The following is a 24,503-nucleotide window of genomic DNA, read 5'->3' as shown; positions in this document are numbered from 1 at the left end:
TGTTCTATGGGTGGTCCCATATTCTGATTGTTTGTTTTCTCTAGGGATGATTTAATTTTTATTCCTTCCTCTACTTTCTTAAAATTAGAAATAAGATCTAAAGGTTTGAATATTCACAATTAACATTTTCGGCAAGGCTATTTTGCAGGTGTTGGCTGCCTAGATTAAATTACCTCTCATCAGGAGGCATATAATATCTGGTTGTCACATTTCAATGATGTTAAAATTGATCAGTGGGTTTAGTTATAGTGACAGCACGATCCTACATTGGCAAGTTGGGTTTTTCCCCCTTGTTATAACCAACAAATAATCTGTAGGATGAGAGTTTAGTGTCCTGTTAATATCCAATTCCTTTCAACCTACCTCCTAATCATTAAGGATGGATTTATGATTGTTACCTAAATCACTTACTTTATTAGGAGTGAAAAACTAATTTCTAATTGTATTATTCCTTCTGCACTTACTAAATGGAACTCTTCTCTCAGAAGACCTTTATTGCCTTATGCAGGACTATTTTTTTTTTAATTCATGAAATATAGTTCGTATGAGAAAGTTAGGAAAAAATGCCTACTTTTTTCCCTTTAATTGCTTACTTTTAAAATAAGGAAATGGTAGTCTGGCTATAAGCACTATTCACAGATTAAAAGTTTGTGTATTTTTTTTTATTTCTCTTTCAATGAATAATATTAGAACTTGTGGATTTTTATATATTGAATCTGTTTCCACCAATTCCAGTTTTTATTCATCATAAAATTTGAATTGTTCCCTCTTTAACCAGTGGGAACTTCTGCAAGATGATCTTTAGTTCTTTCTGTACCATTAGCCTTTTTTTTTTTTTTTTTTTTTATTAATCTCACAAAACAAACTGAGGGTTGCTGGGGGGAGGGGGTTTGGGAGAAGGGGGTGGGATTATGGACACTGGGGAGGGTATGTGCTTTGGTGAGTGCTGTGAAGTGTGTAAACCTGGTGTTTCACAGACCTGTACCCCTGGGGATAAAAACATATGTTTATAAAAAAACAAAAAAAAACAAAAAAAAAACCATTAGCCTTTTTGATAGCTTCTTGGCTGTCTGGCCCCACTAGATGTCCCAAATTCCTTTTGTTTGCTTATCACACTTTGATTTCTATCTCTCCAAGTTTCCTTAGTTTCTTTTAATGAAAAGTGTATGTATTTTGAAGATGGAGGCACCAGAATTTCCTAGGATTTGTCAATGTGTTCTATAAGAGAAAGAGAGTCAAATATGACTTCAGAGTTTTTGGACTGAGTAACTAGATCAGTGAAGTTGCCATCCACTAAGAGGTAGAAAGATGCAGTTGAAATGAAGGAGTTACAGGAGTTCAATCTAGATACTGATTTTGAAATTTTAATTACATTTCTAAGTAAAGATATATAGTAGGCAAGTGGATACTCAAGTCTGAAGTTCGATAGATAGCAATTACGTTGTCATCATCCTATGTTGAAAATTAAAACCACAAGACTGCAGGGGCTCACTAAGTTCGTAAGTTTAGATAGAAAAAAGAAGGGGTTCAAGGTCTGAGCCCCAGATTTAGAAAACCTAGGAGAAGAAGGAGAACAAACATATATGTTCACCTTATTAGCATTCTTGAGAAGCATTCCAAGAAAATATTTTTCTGTGTTTTGAGACCCCAGTAGTATTTCACAATAATAAATCAATAATAATGTTCTACTTCCTCTTCAGGTGAAGGACTTTCTGAAAGAACTGTAGAAATTATTCTTTCCGTCACTTTGTGTATCCTTTCAATCATTCTTCTTGGGACAGCTATTTTTGCATTTGCAAGGTAAGATTTATTTGTACTCACTTCCCTAAGCTGCGTTATGGACATTATTCAGTCATTTCCAATCAGGAGACAAAAGCCACAATTCTCATTTGAATGGGGAATATTTAATTTAAAAAATTGCTAACAGGTTGAAATAGTTAACTACTATAGGTGATAAAAGAACTCTCATGGGGCGCCTGGGTGGCTCAGTGGGTTAAAGCCTCTGCCTTCGGTCATGATCCCAGCATCCTGGGATCGAGCCGCACATCGGGCTCTCTGCTTGGCAGGGAGCCTGCTTCCCTTCCTCTCTCTCTGCCTGCCTCTCAGCCTACTTGTGATCTCTGTCTGTCAAATAAATAAATAAAATCTTAAAAATTAAAAAAAAAAAAAGAACTCTCAAGGGTCCAGAAGTAACAAATCCTACAAAACGGCTGCTCTCTGAAGGCTGAGGAAGAATGGACAATAAAGGAACTAAGAATTAGAAGTCTCACTCCAAAGTTTGACGTAGAATGTCTACGACAGGCACATACAGCCTGTCACCTAGCAGCAACCCGCAAGCAAAGAAAATGTCGGAGGGAAGGGCCTCTGAGCTGTTGTGGGAAGCTAACTGTCCTGAATGGAAGATAGGCAGACTCCAATTGGTCTGTAGAAACAGCCCATCTTGCTGAATAGTGTGGGGGGTGCTGAGCTACCAGAATCATTCACCAGTGAATACAACTGGCAAAGGGAAGTATTATAGAGTCTAGCTCCAGTATCACAAAGCAAGGCGAAGAAGGCTGGGTTTAAAACTAAGAGACAATAAAGTGAAACCACAAAAGCTGAAGATGCTGGGATTTCTGCATTTTTAAAATAACTTATAACTCTGATAGGTTTAATGAAAAATATTTTAATTAGGTCTAAATCTTAAAGTTTATACAGAAGAGATCATTTTTACAATCAGGACAACACTTGGAAGACGTCCAACTTCCTTACATGGTGGACCCCTTTTTCCTGTTTATTTTACCAACAAGTCTCTACTGCATTTTCCAAGGGTCCCTTTAAATTTCTTTCTTTTTTTTTTTTTTTTAAGATTTTATCTATTTATTTGACAAAGAGAGAGATCACAAGTAGGCAGAGAGGTAGGCGGGGGGGCGGGGGGAGCAGGCTCCCCGCTGAGCAGAGAGCCCAATGTGGGGCTCAATCCCAGGACCCTAAGATCATGACCTGAGCTGAAGGCAGTGGCCCAACCCACCGAGCCACCCAGGTGTCCCCAAGGATCCCTTTAAATTCCCAGTATCAGTCTCCTAATTCTTGCTGTTTACAGGGCCTCAGGGGAAATCTTAGTTGTGGTCCTAAAATCTGGCTTCATAAAATAGTTTTTGAGCTAAAGGGGCCTTATATTTGCAAAAATAACCATGACACTAATTTCCTAAGTAGGTCGATAGGCTGTTTTTATTCTATCTGGAGAAGGTGGTCCCATATTCCGTACGCCATGCATCATCTCTTTCACCATTAATCTCTTAAATCATCATTTTGATGGATAATTTGAGGAGCTCTTGAAACAAATATTTTTCTTTTGCTACATACTGTTCTCAGATTCAGCTAGGAGATGGTGAGGGAATGTCATTATTCTAGGCACTTTTAGGGATGGATTGTGTAAGATATCTTCCTTGTCCTGAGGGGTATGCTTTGGCCATATTCATATTGTTTCCTTGCTCTAAAAACTTTTCTGACTTTTCGTCTCCTTATAGGATGAACTCCTTATGTGGGCAAGAAATACTTCCCTCTTATTCCCTACAACCTCCTGATACACTTCTCTTCAACCAAATGGGTCTGTTCTCACCTGAACATTCCTAAGGTTTTTATACAACTCTGCTTTTATCAGTCAGCCAGAATTGTGCTTCTTCCTCCTTCTTATTCTGGAACACTCAAATCAGATCTCACTTTTTTACTTCCTGTCAATACTAATAGTTGTCTTATGAATTGGGATTGGGATTTTTTTTTTCTTTTTATTGCTTTTGCTACATTTAGATCTTGCTTCTCAACTAAACTGTAATGTTCTTGAGAATAGGCACCATATTTTATACTTTCTATTCCATCCTGAATACACAACTGATATTACATAATAAGTGTTTGAAATGTAAAAGATTAGCTAATATCACTTTGTAATGACCATTCTATGTCATAGAAAAATAAACATGTAAAGGGCTTAAAATGAAAGGACTTGGATTTGATTCTCAAATTCATGTGACTTTTATTTTTGAACCTGAGTTTTCTGAATGTAAATGAAGATAACATTATAAGCTGCACAGTATCTTTATAAAAAGCCAATGGGACAATTCAAAACATATTTCTATACATTTTCATGACTGTAGACGTGCCATTGTCCTTTAACACTGGTGCTGATAGCAATGAGCGGGTTCCACTTCGGCTTATGTTCTCTTTATGACAAATCTAGAGACAGCTAGAGGGAGGAAAAACAAGCTCACAGCATCAGTTTCATTTGCACTGTGGTTTAAAATTTGCCAGTGGTCCAGGCCCTGATCAACAGATTCTCATTAAAATTTGAAACTACAACAAAGCAACCTGTTAAAGGAATATAGTAGAATTGGGTTTTATGAAATTAAAACAGGGGAAAGGAGTTGAGTAGCTAAAAATCTGCACCATATTCAGAGACATGACCCCAACAAAGAAAATACTGGATGGATATCTTTCCTTAAAAAGAAAATGAAACTTAATTTCATATGCTTTCTATGGTATTTCCTTTTCGGACTTTACCACACTTATTTTAGAATTCGACAGAAGCAGAAAGAAGGTGGCACATACTCTCCTCAAGATGCAGAAATTATTGACACCAAATTCAAGCTGGATCAGCTCATCACTGTGGCGGACCTGGAACTGAAGGACGAGAGATTAACGCGGTGAGCACACTCCTCTTGGCGAACAGTGGTTCAGAGGGCCTGGAGCCATGACCCTATTCTGACCTATGCTTGTTGGAAGTGTTTGTGGGGCTCCTATTTACACAGGTCATAGAGATCTTCTTTCAAAGGGTGACCTCCATCTTCTGCACACTTCTCACTGGTGTTCGGAGAATCACTTAATCTTCCTCATGCTTTGGGTTCAATATGAACCTCGGACTATAAGGTTCAAGCAAGTTTTTTTTTTTTCCTGAGACAAATATTTTTACACATTAAACTTTTAAAATTATGTTTAATAATTCACTTCATGTGATCGACTTCTTTTATATTGGATTTTCTGGAAATGTCCATATTTTTAATTACAAGTTTAATTAAATTTGTGATGACTTGATATTGTTTTATCACTTTTATAAAAGCCTGATAGCTCTTTATTTTAGTATGAAATTACGTTAAAAATGTAACTTGTGTATTAACACTTTATTTTTTAAATTGCTTAATATTTAAAAATGAAATACAAAGTAAAAATTACCTTTGGAAGGAAAAGTGTGTCATCAGTATGTACTAGAAATAGTAAAGGTGCTTAATTTTAAAGAGAAAGTATTTTAAGGCCTTTTGAGATCATTATAAATCATTCAAAATGTTGGCACATTTGAAAAACTTGTCTATTAAGATAATTCATCAAATCCTTAATAAAAACTGTCATCAGGCCATCATAACAAGTTTAGATTCTTATAAGATCCAGTATTTTGTGATGATTATAAGCACATGACAGTTTTTACAAAGTACACGAACAACTCTGCTAGGCTTTAAAAAAATTATTAACTCCAGAAATAGGCCGTGAAAGTTCTTGAACTTAAAAAGGAATTGTTTATAGTTGTCATTTAGCAAAGCTGGTCTTTACCTAAGAGAGTGACTTTGAAAAAAATATCTAATATGTGTTACAGAGGGAAGTGTCATCCGGTAAGCAGGGGCCTTCCAAATACTGCAAAATGAAAGTTATCCAGTGTTATCATAAATTAAAAGGGTCATCCTGCAGATTAAAAGGAAATCTCTTCTGCTGTCCCCCTGTGGGCCAACTGAACTTTTGTAGCACCCTCCCAGCTCCCTTTCTCAGTGTTCAGGCCACCACCACAGACCTGGAGTCTCAGCGTCTTCTAACACCCAAAAGTACAAGGGATAACACATCAGATCTCTCAGTACAATTATTTTTAGTTGTTTGAACAATTTATTTGGATCTGTTCATACTGAAATGGAAACTTCTAAGTGTCCAAACACTTTTATGGCAATTTTTTAAAAGAAGCTTTATTGATCCCCCCAAAGTCCTCAGTTAAGTAGATCTTTAGGAGAGAGAAAAGACTTAATAAAGTGAAAAAAGCTAGTCTGTATTAAAGTGCTCGTTATCGAGGAGGTTATCATTCTAGGCAGGCTGTGGTGAGGTTAGATTCCTTAAGCTCTGTGTGTTTTCACAGTTTGCTCTTTCCTATACTTCTGAACATGGCCATTGTCTGAAAACTGGAAGCTTTTTTTTTTTTTTTAACAATGACTGTCATGGCAGCTAATGGAAACAGTGGATAAGGATTGCATGGATTGTTTATTATTGGTTTTTTATAAATCAGGGGCTGCCTTATTTCTCCTAATTATTTATTTTCTCAACTCCTAATTATTTATTTTCTTGCTTCCAAGTTTATTTATGTATATATGGATTTATTTGTAAAATGATGTAGAAGTGTCTGTCAAGTATATTTCAAATAATATTTATTTATTTTTGCACATAGATCTTTAGTACATATTACCCCCAAAATTGTAAAGTTGGAAATTTTAGCATCTATGCTTTTTACTTTCTCATTTTTGTTATGATTCCAGCATTCATGACTGTGAAATATCCTTATTTGTAATTCTGGTGCCTCATAAGACTATGCTTTGCCTGATTATTATAGAAATTTATTGAAGTTAACTATCAAGTAGTTTGAGTACTAGCTTCATTACAGAGATCTGTCTCCAGATTTACTATTTTTGGAAGGTTTTTCATGTTAATAAGGTCAGTAATACAGTAGAAAATAAGCCTAGAAGAAATGGTAACTAATGGATCCATAATTAGTCATGTGCACACACATGAGGAGCCGTCTTTCAGTGAAGCTTAAAGCCCTTCACATGTCTTGAGGTGCTGGAAGATCTAAATCTATTAGAAGTCATATAGGTCATGAGAATAAACCACAGAGACTGATAGTAGATTCTGAGAGTAAAGAATCAGGGAGTTAAAAAAAAAAAAAAAAAGAATCAGGGACTTTGACTTAGTTTCTAAATTGTTGAATAACTTATGTCATAAGTCTTTGTTATTTGCAGGAAAGAACTTGGGTAATTTCTTTTAAATCTACCCCAATGAATCTTGGAACACTGCATCGAATATTAATGATGTATTTTATGGTTACTAACATAACATAATTAAAATAAAATAAAATAAAACTGAGATACAGCACTAAAAAATATCACACTAACATATATGCTCTTTCTACCTGAGGCTTACGTATGTTCTTTTCCTTCTAACCTGCCCACTTTCTTCATGCTAATGGACTAGCAGTTTTCCTCAGTTGTCCTATATCTTGACATGTCCATAAGAGAAATGATAAAAGAAAAATATCTAATCAATACTTAAAATACTAATTTTAGGGAGTTATCTAGTTGACAAAAGTCATTATGATGCTTGTACTAAATCCTCTCAAGGACTTGGAATTTTATAGTTAAGAAAGTACTCATTTTATGACACGTGCCTATGTATTTATTTACATGTTAAGATTCATCCTGTAAATTTTGTGTGTCACCTCTCATTAATTATAAATTACCTGTTTCACAAAGGATCTGAAGAAGAATTCTCTCACATTGTACTTTTTCTTCCTGAAGAACAAAACTCAAAGGAAGATTTAGTACTCTAGAAAAAAAAAACAAAAACAATTTAGTACTCTGGAACTCCATGAGAACATTCAGGATAGGCCAAAATAATGTTTTCAATTTCTGTCTGGAATGATAATTATATCATTTCCTTATGCACATTTTATATTTAAGTTTAGACAATGCACAATATATTTCTGAGGAAGGGTTGAGCTCATCTCTTCCACATTCACCTGATTAGAAAATGACCCTTGGGGTTGTTATTTGATAAACAAACAAAAACAGCCACCTAGCCTAAGGAAGTGAGAAAGGTTTCTCAGAGGGAATATTGGCAAGATCAGCTTGCACTCAGGTGTAACAGACCTGTCTCTTCAAGATTGCTGAGACCAGCTGGCCCTATGGGTTGCTTTAACTAATTTAACTGCAACACAAACTACCTTTCCAAGAGAGTTATAACACTTAAAATTAAATAACCTAACAAAGTTCACAAGTTAAATATTCTATTTGCTAAAAATGTTTATTTTTCACTATTTCCTTACCAGGCTTCATTAAGTTATAGTAGGTTCTGGGTCTCCCTCTTCCTCTCTGCTCCCCCATCCCCCTTCCTGGCCATGGTGACTAAATCGGGAAAAAACAAAACAAAACACAGTAGAATAACATTAATCATGTTACTTATCTAATTACTTGACACTCAACTTCTTCCAAGCCTCAATTTCCCCACCCAAATTTTGTGCATTATTCCATATTAATTCTCTTACCTATTTTAAGAACGTACTAGTGCATTAATTAAAATCCTCAACAAAATAAAGGGAGCAATTGAATTGCTCTTTTAAGAGTATCTTTCTTTCTTCAAAAACTTTAGAAGTTTGCATATTGAATTGCGTTTTCAGAAAACTCTTATAAACTCTAAATCAGCATACAGTGGGAATTATTATTATTATTTGCAAACTTTAAAGAATTAAAAATCACCCCAATCTACCTTCACATAGAGGGCTTGTTAACATAATAATTGCTACTGTTTTTGAGCAATTACTATGTGTTAATTCTGTGTGTAATGATCCCACGTAACCCTTTCAATCCTTGGTGGTAGATACTTTTTTCCCCATTTTGCAGTTGAAAAACGAAAGATACTTAGAGAATTTAAGTAGCTGACCAGGTAAATAGGACAGCCATGATGCTAGCCTGGGTGTGTTGGATTCAGAGGTAACAAGATACGCTTGCCCCTCTGTGTGCGTGTGTATGTGTAACTTGGAAGCGTATTAGATGAGATCAATATAACCCTTCTTAAAGACATGACCCCATGGGATCCTTCTTCAAGCAGCTTTTCCTATGCTGAAAAATGATTCTGCTTTTTTTGAATTCTTTGTTCTTTAGTTATATGGGACAAAGGAGTGATGGCATTTTAGTATAGGCTCAAACTTGCAGAAACCGAAAGATCTTTAGTAGTACAAGTCTTACTGTACCTTCAGTGAGAATGCATGATATGTGATACATGTGATATATCACATCACATGTATGTGATACATGAAATTCTGTGTAAAATTGTTGGTATTTCAATCGCCATCAACTCTGACAGGCTCTAGCTATGAATTTTTACTTCTCTCTTAAACTATTTTGCAAACAACGACAAAAATACATGAATCCAGATAAGAAGTGTCTGACAAATATGTGAATTCCAGGCAAGTGTCCTGAAGTAGGATGATTTAATTAATTTAATGCTCATGTTCTTGTAGTAGCAAAAGATAATTCAGTGTGTTTGTGTACTAAATACATAATGAATCTCTACTTCCAGATATTCTTCATTTTTCTTTAGACGCAAGGAGATTTTTGTCATCCAGTAAGTTACTGTGGTGATGCAGAGCTCTGCTGTGATTGTTTTCATCTTGTCAGGTGGTGTGCTCTATATTTTTAAATGCACTATATTGAGCGTTTCGTGGTTTAACATGCTATTTTTTTCCAAGCCAAAAGAAAAAAAAAAAAAAAAAGCCCAAGCCCTATGCTTTCTACTTACAATATGTCCTCTATAATTTGCATGCTATTGATATGGTAAAGTTAACCTTATCAAAATGCACATTGACTCATAATGTGCATGTCCTAAGAATTTGCTGTGTTCTCATGTTGTGTTAGCTTTGATAGTAAAATAAGTATCCACCTCGATTCCTTCACATGCATCCTGTCTTATTATTACCACAATACAAAGCTGAGTTTTCCATCTGACAGATCGAGTCTGGGCCCACACTTCACACGAGCTCATTTAATCTGTAAGGACCAGGATGATGAAATTTCCCGTTCTGTACCTCTGGGGCATACACAGAGTGGCACAGTTCATAGTATCTGCACTTCTGCACTAATCAATGGGTAGCTAGCTGTGCACGCTTTCAGGCACTCCTCTGATGCTCGGAAATGCCATTTATATGCTAGCACAAAAATTGCCTTATGGCTTCTGAAGGTAGCATAACAAAATGTCAGCATTACCGGTGACCCCAGCAACAGATTGAATGCCCCAGAGATAATCAGTTTCTTCATGCAAAGAATATGAATGGAGGCAAAGAACAAAAATGCGTTTGATTTTAAAACCCCACATCTATGACAGAGAAATCAGTCTCCATGAGCCACAAGGCTGGATGGGGCCAAGATCCCTGACACTCTCATTGATCACGGATAGTGCTCAGCATGATTAAAACAGTGGAAGCCAGGACTCTTTCTACTCTAATCATATTTAGCATTTCGGAATCATAGGTTACCTTGTTTTACTTCCTATTAACTAATTGCCAAGTTTCCATTGACAGAATTAAAATGGTTTTATAAAAATACATTTTCCTCAAAGGACCTGCTTGATCAGATTCAGTTGTCAAAGTGAGACTGTTGAGCTGAAGGTTTAAGTGATCACATCACACATAAAATATCCATTTCCAACCAGCCCTCAAAGCTGACCTCTCAGGACTCCAGACTCACAAGGGGTCTGGTAGAGCAGCTCTGCCAAGTAACTTTCTTCATCATCATTAAACAGAATTCTTTTACTTTTTATTCTTTTTCTTTTCTTTTTTTTTTTTTTTTTACCTTATGCCATTAATGCCTCAAAAAAAAAAAATACTTCTATTTTTACCTCGTGTTTTTCCTCGAGCACCACATTTTCTCCCTTAGAATCAGTTAGTAGTGTCCTATTTAGTTAGAGCTCTTACTCTGATAGAGCTTAACTTAACGGTTTGGATTCATCAGAACCTTTATAGAACCCACCTGCGCATAAATCCTATTTGCTAAGGTAGATGTAGTCTTCTTCCAAATTTAGTTTTTTGAGGTTACCTTCTAACACCTAACTGAGGAACTTTAGGGCTAACTTGCCTTACTAGCTAATAGTTCAGGCTCCAAGCACTCCTTTTTTAGGTGATACCGTGTCATTTGTGTCCTCTTCACTGTGGTCTCACTGAGAGCCTGTGCCCCTCTCTTCACATAGCTGTCAGCAGTTTTTCCAGCTTCTCTTTCTACTCCTTCTGCCCTCTTGCCTAAGGTAGCTAAGCTTGTGGCCCTGGCCGTAATTGAGAATATGTGGCTGACAAAATAAAACATCTGTCAGGAATTTGTTTTCCAATGTGCTAATGTGGAGAGGCTTAGTAATAATGCAAATTCAACTCTTGCCACCTTGGGAATCTTTTCTCAGCTCTTTGACATCAGCAAGAATATTGCTTTTCCTTATCGATCTAAAAGTCCCTTTTACCTCTATTGGGTAAAAGAAGTATCAGTGGGCATCTGCCAGGTGCCAAGCACTGTTCTGGGCCCTGGAAATGCCGTGATGAAAACAGAAGGGGCATTGATTCCAAAGAGCTGCCCTTCAAAGGGCTAAGCTTTTAAATCTATTTGTCTTTACAGATATGAGGAGATATACTGAGAAAATACTTAGATAGCACTTACTAATTGACTGTTTTCTAACTGAATAAGAAAAATCTATATTACTTATTGAGATGTTTACCTTATAAGGTGAAGTCTGAATCAGCTATTCTGTTCCAGCCATCAGGATAACGTTTTCTAACGTTATTTACAGTTTTATTGAGGAATAACTGACATTCGTCACTGTGTAAGTTTAAGGTGTAGAGCATAATGGTTTGATTTACATATACTGTGAAGTGATTACCACAGTAGGTTCAGTTAACAAACTTTTTTTTTCATATAAATACAATAAAAAGAAAAGAATGAAGAAAAGAAAAATGGAAAAAAAATCTTCTCCTCATGATGAAAATTCTTAGGGTCTCTTTTCCTTACAACTTTCAAATATACCATAGAGCCATGTTGGCCACGGCCATTGCGTTGTACGTTACATCCCTAGTACTTATTTAGTTTAATACTGGACGTTTGCACCTTTTACCCACGTTCCTCCAATACTCCCTCCCTCTGTCCTCTGAGTCTTATAACCACAAAATTGATTTCTTTCTCTACGAATTTGTGTTTGTTTGTGTTTTAGATTCCACATATAAGTAATATCATAAGTATTTGTTCTTTTCTGTCTGACTTATTTCACTTAGCATAGTACCTTCAAGCCTATCCATGTTGTTGCAGGCAGTAAGTTTTCCTCTTTTTGTGGCCAAAGGAATTCCTCTGTGTACAAATGCCACAACTTCTTTATCGATTCCGCCACTGATGGACACTTGGGTTCCCTCCATTTCTTGGCTGTGGTAAATAATGTTTCCATAAACATGGAGATGCAGATGTCTTTTTGAGTTAGTGTTTTCCTTTCCTGTGAATATATTTCTAGAAGTAGATTTGCTAGATCATCTGGTAGTTTTTTTAACTTGATGAGGATTGGTTAGGATAATATTTAAATTTATATTAGGGACTCCAGAAAAATCATTGGCAATTGGATAAAAGAATGAAGAAAGATCTGAAAATGGGGTACCTGGGTGGCTCAGTCAGTGAAGCGGCTGCCTTCAGCTCAGGTCATGATCCAGGGATCCTGGGATCAAGCCCCTCATCGGGCTCCCTGCTCAGTGGGGATCCTGCTTCTCCCACTCTCTGCAGGTCTCCCTGCTTGTGCTCTCTCACTCTCTCCCTGTCAAATAAAGTCTTTTTTTTAAAAAGAAAGAAAGAAAGATCTGAAATAATACCATTCTAAAGCCTAGAACAAATAAAAATTTTGGGAAAGAACAAAACTGAAGACATCTTTGAATGCATTATAGTTAGTGCTGAGGATAAGTAATAGGATATCATTATAGAAGTAGGTGTAAATGTCGGAGGAATTAATGACTTGATTGAAATATAGAAATTAAAAATTCATACTCAATCTTTTATAGCACTTGGAAGGATTAATTAATGTTTTACCAGAAAGATAGATTCTTAACAAATTTTTATTTGAATCCGAAGTACATGTCAGTGTGCCAAATACATATTTTTAATCAATGCAATAAAGTTTGAGATTCTTTTCTTTTTACCTGACTTAAGTAGAAAACACAAAGTTTCTCAGTTTGTCCTATGCCACTGGTAATGCTGATTTAAGCTGCTCATCTATAGGGTATCATCCATGGCTCTCTATTTGGACGATATTTTAATTCCCTATAGATTTCAACTAATTGACCTTTAGGGAAAGCTGAGTCTCTGTGACAATATGGTCTTCAATCACCACTGCCAACATAAATAAATGGTTTCTCTCTGGATCTATCAAGAGTAATCTGAGTGGAATTTAAGTTTTTGATAGACTTTTAAAAAATGAGCCCAGACATGAAATAATACCCTTTTCAACAAAAGGGAATCAGATTTAAGACACCTAAGATTCATGTAATAAAAAGTGTTTAGCCCCTTCTGTTGGAACGTGGTTGGTTATCTTACTGAAATCTGGACAATTCCCAAATTGATTTATATAATAATGAACTGAATTTGATTTGACAGTATCATTCACCATTGTAAGTGAATAAAATATCAGGCTAAAATGCTCTTCATGTAACAATCTGTTTTTAAAAATGGTAATAAAAAGTTTTCTATTTGAGTTTCTTTGAGTGTCTTCACAGATCACTTAATTTGAAAATAGCACTCCTAAAATAACATTGTTGACTTTCATGCACATTAATTTCTGTGTGGTTTTTTTAATACTTATCTAACCAAACAGTTTTTCCTAAAAGAATTTAATTTCCTTATCAGTAAAAGTCAATGCTTTTTTTGTATTATGCCCCACCTTCTTTTCTAATTCCATGTATAAGTTGTCTAAGTTAATTTTTTCCTATTTAAAAACAAAACTTTAAAACTATAACAAAATTTAGAATGAAGCCAATTCCTTTTTAAAAAAGATTTACTTAGTCATTTGAGAGAGAGTGTGTGAGATGGAAGGGCAAAGGGAGAAAGAGAGAGAGACTATCTCGGGCAGAGACCCCACTCTTCTCATAGCCTGACAGGGGCCTTGAACTCACAACTCTTGAGATCGTGACTAGAGCAGAAATCAAGAGTCAGATGCTTAACCAAACTGTGCCACCCAAGCACCCCAGAATGCAACTAATCCTTAAAAGAAAAATGCACCCATACAATATGAGAGTAAGTATCAAAATAGTGATACGGATACGATACACAACCACAAAAATCTTTTATTGGAAACAGGTAATATTTGCCAAAATGTCTTCTCAATTTAGGCTACCCAGATAGATATTTCAATTTCAGTTTACATGTACTGGTGACATCGGCATAGACTGGAAAACTGCATAAAAATTAGACTTTAGAAGTCTTGTTTCTCATGTTATGTATATACACATGTGAAGAATGGGTTACATAAAGTGATTGGGTTTGGATAAAGAGAGTGGGACAAAGGAAAAAGAAGCCAAAATAGATCTTACTCTTTTTTTGAAGTCTATCTTTTTCTTACTTGAATAGGCAAGATGATTTTATTGTTCATATATCTAATTTCCTAAAAAGTTTCTAACACCTATAAACTTTCTACTGTGAGGGGATCTAATATGGCTTTCTCAATTTTTTAGACTCATGTAGTGTTTTGGGGGTTTTTTTGAGACTTTATTATTTAACAGAGAGAGAGAGAGAGGACAAGCAGGGAGATTGGGAGAGGGAGACACCGGCTCCCCACTGAACAAGAAGCCCAATGGGGGGTTTGATCCAAGGACCCTGGGATTATGACCTCAGCCAAAGGGGGACACTTAACCGACTGAGCCACACGGGCACCCTAGACTCATGAGTGTTTATTAATATATCTATTGATCATACTTACCTAAAGCTCTTGAGAATTCTCAGTTGCTTACTATTTTAGTGGAAAATTCATTAAATTCAGATACTGTCATAATAAGCACAGTACTTACATTTAGCTTTCTGTGTTTCTTAGTCTGAATGAATCCACAATTATACATTTAATAATGATTTATTCATTGTCTACTATGAATAAGGTTATGAGGGTCTTGTGGTAAGCCAGTATTAATCCTACCCCTGCTTCTAAGCACATATGAACCTCAATACATTATCCTTAATGCATGTGCTTATATACCATAATACAAGGGGGAAAGTGGTTTGCCCATAAGAATTTCTTTTTGTGGAAGGAAGAAATCATTTTCTCTATATCAGAACAGAGTGAGGTGCATGGAAGAGTTAACACTCGAATCAGCTATTGAGGATCAGTAGGATCCAGTTGCAGGAAAACCCTTAGAATGGTGCAAACTGAGAGGGAGGAATGGTAGAAAAAATCTGGAATACAAACAGGGTATGTGAAAGGTAGTTTATAAGGAATAATGTTAAAAGGTAAAAGGTAGTTTGTAAGGAATAATGTTAAAAATGCTGGCGTGATGAGAATGCTTTCACACGGTAATGTGAAAACTGAATTATTACCACCTTTATGTTCTTAGAGATTTATTTAGGATCTTAAATTGAGAACTAGAAAACCAGACTTGGATTTGAAGTCTGGATATTTATGACCACTCTTTGTGTTGAGACCCTGATTAAGAAGAATAAAACAGGAAAGCTCATTGCTTAATTTAGCATCTTTTAGTCTACCCAGTTTTGAGTAAAATTAAGGTAGAATATTCTCTTGGAAACAAAAAGAAATCCTCCTTTATATCAGTGAATTGTAGGACAGATGGGTAAGAGGAGCTTGAGTTTTATAAAATAAAGTAGAAATAGCAATTTATAATATTAATGATATTAACAAATATTTATGTATTGCTTCCAAAGCCAAAGGCATTTCTAAGCATTGTAAATATATGAGCTTGATTTACAAATACTTGCTCTGTTTTCCAAATTAGGAACAGAGGCACAGAAAGATTCAGTAACTTGCTTAAGTAAGTAACTGGTTACTTACTTAAGTGATTAAGTAACTGGTTAATTGCTAGAGTGGATATTTGAAGCGCTCATATTTTATAGTAAGGAAAGAATTCACAAATAGCCACCTGGATCCAATAGCTAGCCAGTTACAGTTCAAAATTAGTATCTTTAGAGAGATCTTTCAGATGCAAAATAAAATAATAGTTTAAAAAGAAGCAACTTTCTTTTTCACTGTAAAGAAATTAACAAAAGAAAAATACATTTTTTAGTCATAATTTCTAAATGAGAAGAGACATTAATGAGAAAAAGAGCAAGGATGTGAATAATAACATGGTGCTTTAACTACTTCTTGTGCATTTATATTTTAATATGATTATTCATGTTTAATGTCTTTTGAGGATTTGATGAACGTCTTCTGATTCTTCAAATGCCTTGTCGATGGCTGCCCAGAAGCTAGCCCTACTTCAGCTTCTAGATAGCCTAGGAAAAATATTCTGCCAACACCACCTCAAATACTCCTGGATTTTCTAGGAAGAGAGATGCTCCCCACTGTAGGAAGGCAGGCTGGTTGTCCTTAAATAGGTAGACCATGAGCCTGTCATTAAATCAGATGTGGTGTGTTTGAATTTCACCAATCACAAATTAAATAATGCTCCTTGTTGTTATGAAAGCGATACCCATGCAACTCAAGAATTTCCATTTCTGTGTGGTAGCAGGGAAATTGATCTTGCTAACTCAAATATCTCATTCCTATTTCTCATTCATATCTCATTCATATTTCTATCAGCTCAGTCAATTAGGCTTTACCCAACCTAACTCACTTGCCTTTCCTGTTTCTAAGGAATATGATGGCATAAGGGCACTGGGGCATCAGACATCTAAGTGTATTTGGGTAGTATGGTTCTAGCCCATGGTCATATTTTTTTCTTGCTGGTCTTTGCTGAAGGGTAATTATTTCCAACAGGGACTGACTGTTGCCTCAGTGCCCATTTTATCTGTTGCTATGTCAGAAATATGTCTAGGGCCTCTAATTCAGACTCTGTCTTCCTGTTGCAAACCCCAAATTGAGGATTCTTCTGATTTAGTAGCATATTCAACCATTTCCATATCCTTTAGTTAAAAAGTTCTCTGTTGCCTTCTCAGAATCACTCTAGGTTATTGTAGGAAGCTTACAAATTCATCTACCAAGACTGCTCAAACATTGCTCTTTTATCACTGTGATGCCATGTTTGATAATGGGATGCTGTATGGGGTTCTACCCTGAGAAGAGGAGAGATACCTCCATCTCCTTGGGGACACCTATCACATTAACCAGAATTTTATCATTCTTCTTAGTAATATTTGCTCCTGCACCCCCATGCTTTTCACCAATTCTTTTAATAAAATGAACTTTTGACTCATGTTTTCTTCATTGAATATACTCCTTTGTACAATTTTCATAATATTGATTATGACACATTTTTTCAATCTATTTTCTTTTATTTGTTCTTTACTTCAAAAACCGCATCCTCTTATAAACATTATTCACTTAAGGAATGTAGTGAAATCATTCCTGTTAATATTTAAAATATAAAACTTTGAAAAGTTTATATTTTATTGGTTTTATTTCATTATACTTTGTGCTTTTTGTGGTTTTGCAGTGTTAATTGTGCATGACAAACATGTTATTAAAGGTGTTACCATCTCTGAATTTGTGTGTTTCGCATAGTCTACTTGGCTGTTAAAAATTATTCCAATTTTTTCCAGAGTATGAATAACTGACCAACAAACTCTCAGAGGAGTTTTGTCTAAATAACTGAAAGAATTGTGATTTTTTTTTTATGGCTTAAATGCTCATCAAAATTCACTCGTGAAATAAAACTTAGGCAATATGATGTCATTTTTCAAAGATCTACTTTCCCTGGTGAAGCACTCTTTATGGGCAAAGAAAATATTTTTTTTAAATCTATATTAACTCTCTTAGACTCTAAATACTATGCAATATAATAAAAAGTGATCTGTTTTTAGCATAGTACCCCAAATGCCTAACGATACTAAAAGAGTATCTTCGTTTGAGAGGGAAGCTAAGTTATTATTTGGCCATATTTGAGCCCAAATAATATGAGTTAGAAAAAGGAAATAGAATTTAGAATAATGATTGCATATCAGGGAAAGGCATAGCACATCCTACACTATGGATTTATTTTATTTATCTGATTTTAATCTAGAACTCTTTCAGAAAGAGCTATACCCTCAACTTATCATGCATTTAACACAATCTCTGTTGCAGGTTACTTAGTTATAGAAAATCCATCAAGTAAGTTTGTTAAATATCTTTTCTTCTTTTTGAATGTCATTGTTAAATTCACTGACTCAATGAATCTTAATGTGTGGTTCCTTTTTTGTATGTTTGCTAGAAAAGCCTCCAAGCTGGATATAAATCATAAAAGCATGACTAATTGCATGGTAACTGGAGAAATGCTTTCTCTCTCTCTGGGGTGAAGCTTGCATGTCTGTATTTTAGCTTGGGAAGTAATACGGGGATATTTAAACTCCTTAGGGTTTAAAAACCATGTCATTATGAGAATGAGGTCACTGCAATATTTTATATCTTCTAAAACCTTATAATGTATAAAATGTTTTCTGTATGACAAAGAGGTATTATGTGCTTTAGGGCTCAATGATAACTTTATGCCCTTATATTTACTTGAATAACTTTTTCCCTTACAATGTGAAATCATCATATAAAGTCACTTAAAAATGGAAAGGCTTTGGTGCCACCGATACAAAGAAAGCACACTTACAGGGGAAAAGTTAATTTTGTCAACATGGCAGAGTGACTTTAAAGGGCTATGTGGTTATGGGTTTTGAAATGTCTGCTGTTCTTTGACTTGTTCATCGTACAGCCAGTGCCAATCTAATATAATTCCATTTTCTACCTCTCTTTGCTTGGAGGCCGGTAAGCAAGAAGACCTTCCTGCAACACGTTGAAGAGCTTTGCACAAACAACAACCTAAAGTTTCAAGAAGAATTTTCGGTATGTTACCAGCAGTTGTCACAACATTGCCAGACCTCCAGTCCTTTCATGTGTCACATTTCATGTCCATTTTAAGAAGGCAAGGCCATGAAGGACTCTGGCCTTGATAATCAATACCCAATTACCAGGTTGATTGTTTGGATAGTAATGTTACACGGGATGGCCTCTGGTGCAACCTGAACAGAATTACTCACCTACTGTGTGAGGAAAGGGTTCTCCTCTTCAGACCTCCCTAGCAATGGCAGCCTGGCCTCATTCCTGCTCTTTCATCCAGATATACACGGGAATCTGGAAAGTTGCATTCATTGGTTTTTGCTGGTGTGTGAGATTTAGGCTTTACCATACATGGGGTTTTATATTTAAATAATGATTTTATATTTAGAGACTAAATAATTCCATTTTATATTTGCCACTTAGTTTATGTTAGGGATATAGATGAACCTGAGAACAGAGCATGATGTTTCCAGAAAATACAAAAGTGGTATTTCTAGAACTATCTAAAAGTAAAAATATCCATGTTTTATGAGGCTTAGTTTTTAGTTACTATGAAATAAGTACATATCACCTTATGGAGAATACATGAAGTGAAGAAAATTCCACTTCAACACTTTTTAAAAGTTAAGATTAATTATATTGCTTTTAGCATTTTATATATCTATAAAATTGAAATTATATTAATGCATGAGGTATATATCAGATCTATAAATAAGCTTTTTTAAAACTTGTATACCTCTTTCCAAACTTATATAATTATTTTGTATTATATAAGTAAAATGGATTTCTAAATGTCACCAACAATTTTCTTTTTTTTTCCATGAAATTTTTAGTGTGTGAACCTATGAAACAAAGAATTAAGCAATTGGCTTGAATAATTCAGGATTATACTATTTCAGCCTCTCAGGGAATAATAACAAAATGTGAGAAGATTAATGGTATTTCCTACAGCTCTTTGGTTATGCTTCTTAAGTAATATTGGCCTGGACTTAACAAAATCGATGGTACCATAAAACTTTTCTTAGCATTTACACAGCGAGAACTTGTAATTTTTCAAGAGCAAAAGTGTAATTTCACTATAATAGGAGCAAATATAATTACATTATGCATGACTGAGTAGATGAAAAGTTCTATTAGCGACAACATTTTCACATATATTACATTGAGAAAATTTCTAGTTCAACCTCTTTGGAGATCATGGTTTTAAAAACTTTCTTAAATACTGGGGCGCCTGGGTGGCTCGGTCATTAAGTGTCTGTCTTCAGCTCAGGTCATGATCCCAGGGTCCTGGGATCGAGCCCCGTCTCCGGCTCCTTGCTCTGCGGAAAGCCTGTTCTGTTCTCCCTCTCCTACTCCCCTTGCTTGTGTTCCCTCTCTTGCTGTGTCTCTCTCTGTCAAACAATAAATAAAATGTTCTAAAAAAATATTTGGCATATTAATATATATCAATTCAACACTTAATAGTTAAGCGACTTTGAACAAACCACATAAACTCTCTGTTCCTCAATATCCTCATTTGTAAAATACTAACATTTTCCTCACTGAGCTGTGGACACTAAAATGATCGAATGTGTATAACACTAAGAATAGTGGCTGATACAAGCACTAATAGCTATTAGATTAGGATGATGACTTTTACCATAAGGAAGCTCATACTATGTTAAGAACTGCAGATCTGCACAAATAATACATAAATACACTGAATTGAGACAGAGATGTGCAGACAGAAGTGAGGACTGACATTATTTGGATAACAGTTAGAAAAGCATGCACAAAAAGGTACCGTTTGATGCACTTTGGGACAAACAGAAGACCAATGGGTAGACAGAGAGGGGAAGAATATCCCAGAGAGGGAGAAAGAATGCAAAAGCAAAAAGATGAAGAACAGTCTTACTCATCTGAGATTCCACTGAACAGAAAAAACAATAGAAGAAAGAACTACAGAGGATGCTGGAAGGCCTGTGTTCTCTGATAAGAAAAAGGCTGCCAAGTGTGACATTACTATCCAAACACTCAACCTGGTAATTGGGTATTGATTATCAAGGCCACAGTCATTTAAATCTATGAATGGAAACTTCTATGTGAAATAATTACAGAAAAAAAAGTACCAGCTTTCAGGAGATTTCCATTTCACCTGTGTTTCCCCCCTATTCCTTTGTCTCTTACGGACACACGGACATATATTCCCAACACCTTGACACAGGGAAACTATCCTAAGATTCCCTACTTAGTTAAACACATTTTTTCTAAGCCTTTTATGCCAATACACCAGATTTCAAATGCTTATGTTTCAAACCGCTTTCCAAACATAAGGGGGAAAGGGAGACTCATCTAATAAATGTTGAAAAAATTGTAGAAACACAAATTCTTAATACTTTTTTAAGGAATTTGGCAAGTTGAGACATTTCTAAAATGAAAAACTATAAACTTTGTAAATATAAAACACCAGCTCAACAAAATAATGAATGCATTTTCTTGCACCAACTTTCTTAAGGATGAAGGGGTAATATCATTTTTTACCAAAATGTCAATAACGGATCTCCTTGACCCTTCATCTGTGTCTGATAATTCTTAGTCGCACCTTTGCATTCCAGTATCGATTTAACAATGCCTACTGAGAACGGAAATTGACCTTTGGCATCTTCTTAAACTGACCAATGTTTTACCAATTAATAGGCATGAAATCACACTGCCTGAGGAGAAAAAACAAAAAATAAATCACTGAACTCCCTTCCCCTACTAAGTAGACATTAAAATATTAAATAATAATCAGTGTGTTCCTGATGAAACCATTAATAAAGTATAGAGAAGGCTATTATTAACACGGTTGCCACATCTTAGGGCTTCCAAAAGTACAAAGAAATTATCCCAGAGGAAGCAACAGCCCAACTTGCCAATTTTATTCAGGACATTTTCAGTAAACGGTTGTGGAAGTTCATTGCTATTAATTTGACCTTGTTTCTGCAGTTATGAGAGGTGTTTATAATTTAAAAGTAAAAAGGTTTAGAATAAAGAATGTTTTTTTCCTAAGTAGAATTTCTTGTTTACCTCCGAAATAAATCTCAACTTTGCAATGACTTCATTCCACAGGAACTACCAAAATTTCTTCAGGATCTTTCTTCAACTGATGCTGATCTGCCTTGGAACCGAGCAAAAAACCGCTTTCCAAACATAAAACCATGTATGTGCCCTTACTGTCTCTGGTTTTTTAAAATGAGCACCAAATGCATCTTAGTCTTTTTATTTCTTAAACCTATTATATTACATATTAATCAAATTATAATGATGCATTTTATTAGCAGTAATTTTCAAATGGTATCTCTCTTGCTTTGTTAATCTTTAGTAAAGATAATGTACATGATTTTCAGCTTGTTCATACAAGGTTCACTTATGCAGGTGCAAGAAACTGTAGACCTAATATTTTCTTAGCTTTGTAATTTAACCCAAGTAATGAATCTCTCTAACATCTTCCTACAGATCTAGTTCTCCAGTGAAAAGAGAAACGTAACTTTGTGCATTCATTTCCCTTAAAAGCTGGGCAGTGCTTTCTTATAGAATATAAAAGTTGTATTGCGAAATATTCCTTGGAGATCAAAGCAAATGTGTGCTTACCAGGATTGGTTTTACAAAGGAAACAGGGTAGTGTCTCACCATAGTAAATAAAACTTCATTTTTCAATCAATAAGAAAAACTGTATTGTCACTTTAAGAATTAGCAATGATGTGAAAGAAAAATTCTGTTCATAATAGCTATATATTTGATATTACATTTTTTGAACAGATGTGCCTCCTATCTATATTCTGATTCAATACGCTTTTTGTGATATTCTAAAATATTGTTACTATTGCTTCAAAATCTAGAATTTTAAAATGTTCCTAATCTGAAAGTATTTTTAATAAATATACATTTTTGTATGTTCTGTGCATTTTCAAAACTATATTGGGAAAATTCCTTACTGAAGAATTAACTCTTCTGTCTAGAAAGACATAGATTGAAGGAGGATACAATAACAGAGTGTAAAATCATAAAGGATATAGATAGGAGGACATGGACTGAATTCTGATATTCTAGAACTCAAGGATAACTGAGGCATGAAGTAAACAAATTTAGGGAAATGTGATATAGGAAGTAGTAATCTAGTGGAATCTGATAATTCCCAAGAATTAGGATAAAATGAAAATGCAAATAGCTCTAATCACCCCAAATCCTTTCTGGAACAAAGCAAGTCATAAGTAAATGACTTTAGGAGCAAGTTGACAAACCAGACTCTTTTGTAGGAAGTAAGGAATGTTAGTATAGACTCTCTAAATTTCTGTGGCACAGTTTCTCAATAGGTCCTTTTGTTTTCCTTTTCAGAGAGTTAACCTGGTTTCGATGCATCGTAAATTTAAAAGATAACGGAAATTCTCGTGTTTTTATATTTGTCGTTACCTAAATTTCTTTGGTACTGGTTCATGCCTATTCAGTGCTGTTCTGTGAAAATAAACACTGTAATCTGATTGAAAGACAGTTACTGAGTGCCTGGGTGGCTCAGTCAGTTAAGCGTCTACCTTCAGCTGAAGTCCTGATCTCAGGGTCCCGGAATCAAGTTCTGCACCAGGCTCCCTGCTCAGTGGGAAGCCTGCTTCTCCCTCTGTTCCTCCCCTGACTTGTGCGCTCCCATGTTCTCTCTCTCCCTCTCTCTTAAAAATAAATAAATAAGAAATCTTTTTTTAAAAAGACAGTTTCTAAGGAATATTTAATATTTATTTACAATCATATATTTGGCTGGAGTAACTTACATCAGTATATATAAAATAAGCAAACCAAATACAGCTAACTTATTTCCAAAGACCAAAGAGTATCTAATTTAAAATACATAAAAATTTGACACAGTAGCAAGATATTTTTTAAGATTTTAAGAGAGAGAGAGAGAGAGTGCAAGCAGAAGGAAGGGCAGCAGGAGAGGGAGGGGTAGAATCTCACGCAGAGCATACACTTCTGCCCGATCACAGAGCCTGACACAGTCTCAATCTCTCAACCCCAAAATCATGACCTGAGGCAAAATCAAGAGTCAGACGCCCAACTGACTGAGTCACCCAGGCAACCCAAGATATTTTTTAATCACTCTTTTATTATGAAGATCCCAGTACATTATTATTCAGATTCACATCCCGGCTGAAAGAAAAGTCAGACCATATAGATTATTACTTATAGGATAGGAAGAGAATAAGAGTGGTCAAGGAAAGTGAATAACCTTAAAACAACAAGGAGACCTGAAAAGTCTGATTGCCCAATTTCTTCTAATCTAAGAAGCTAAGACAAATAGTAATTGTTGATGATGGAATTATGTTATAAATCAAGAGTGTTTGGGATATTATAATTGGCATTTCATACATTTTTCACCTTTGCTAGAGTCAAATGGATAATGTCCAATTGTTTTCTGCTTTCTTCTTCATTTCAGTACAGAAAACTTACAATAACTTTTCAAGTGTATTGCATCTACATTCAATATCCTGTAATGCATTTGTAGAAAATCTTTTTCTTAACTGTGCTCTTAGAGAGTTGGAGCTCCTATAAGAAATAATTTTGTTAGGTAGATTTCTCTATTTTTCAAGAATGTGATGAGAATAATTTATTGATCCAGCTAACTATGTACTGCCAGCTATGTAGTAAAAATGTTAAGAATGTGTGGGCTCTGATCAAACTTCCTGGGCTAC

At 35.2% G+C, this 24,503-nt stretch overlaps 1 protein-coding gene and 1 long non-coding RNA gene across 3 annotated transcripts in view; one reads left to right on the top strand and one right to left on the bottom strand.

Annotated features, from left to right (window-relative positions):
* The window catches only part of PTPRQ (protein tyrosine phosphatase receptor type Q), a 218,386-nt gene that overhangs the window by 173,003 nt on the left and 20,880 nt on the right, over positions 1 to 24,503 (top strand). For both annotated transcript variants that reach the window (XM_032346908.1, XM_032346909.1), the window contains 5 exons: positions 1,701 to 1,800; positions 4,551 to 4,679; positions 18,064 to 18,090; positions 18,729 to 18,810; positions 21,895 to 21,985. In XM_032346908.1, coding sequence (XP_032202799.1) covers positions 1,701 to 1,800; positions 4,551 to 4,679; positions 18,064 to 18,090; positions 18,729 to 18,810; positions 21,895 to 21,985 — 429 coding nt within the window. The remainder of the gene's footprint in view (positions 1 to 1,700; positions 1,801 to 4,550; positions 4,680 to 18,063; positions 18,091 to 18,728; positions 18,811 to 21,894; positions 21,986 to 24,503) is intronic.
* LOC116593089 lies at positions 7,523 to 12,482 on the bottom strand. Its single transcript, XR_004286740.1, has 3 exons — positions 12,451 to 12,482; positions 8,102 to 8,180; positions 7,523 to 7,602 (listed from the first exon to the last, which is right to left on the bottom strand). It is a non-coding gene; the product is annotated as an uncharacterized LOC116593089 (long non-coding RNA).

Source organism: Mustela erminea, chromosome 6 (assembly GCF_009829155.1).
Source record: "Mustela erminea isolate mMusErm1 chromosome 6, mMusErm1.Pri, whole genome shotgun sequence".
Lineage (NCBI taxonomy): Eukaryota > Metazoa > Chordata > Mammalia > Carnivora > Mustelidae > Mustela > Mustela erminea.
Note: the sequence above shows the minus strand (reverse complement) of the source record. Positions and strands in the feature narration are given on the sequence as shown.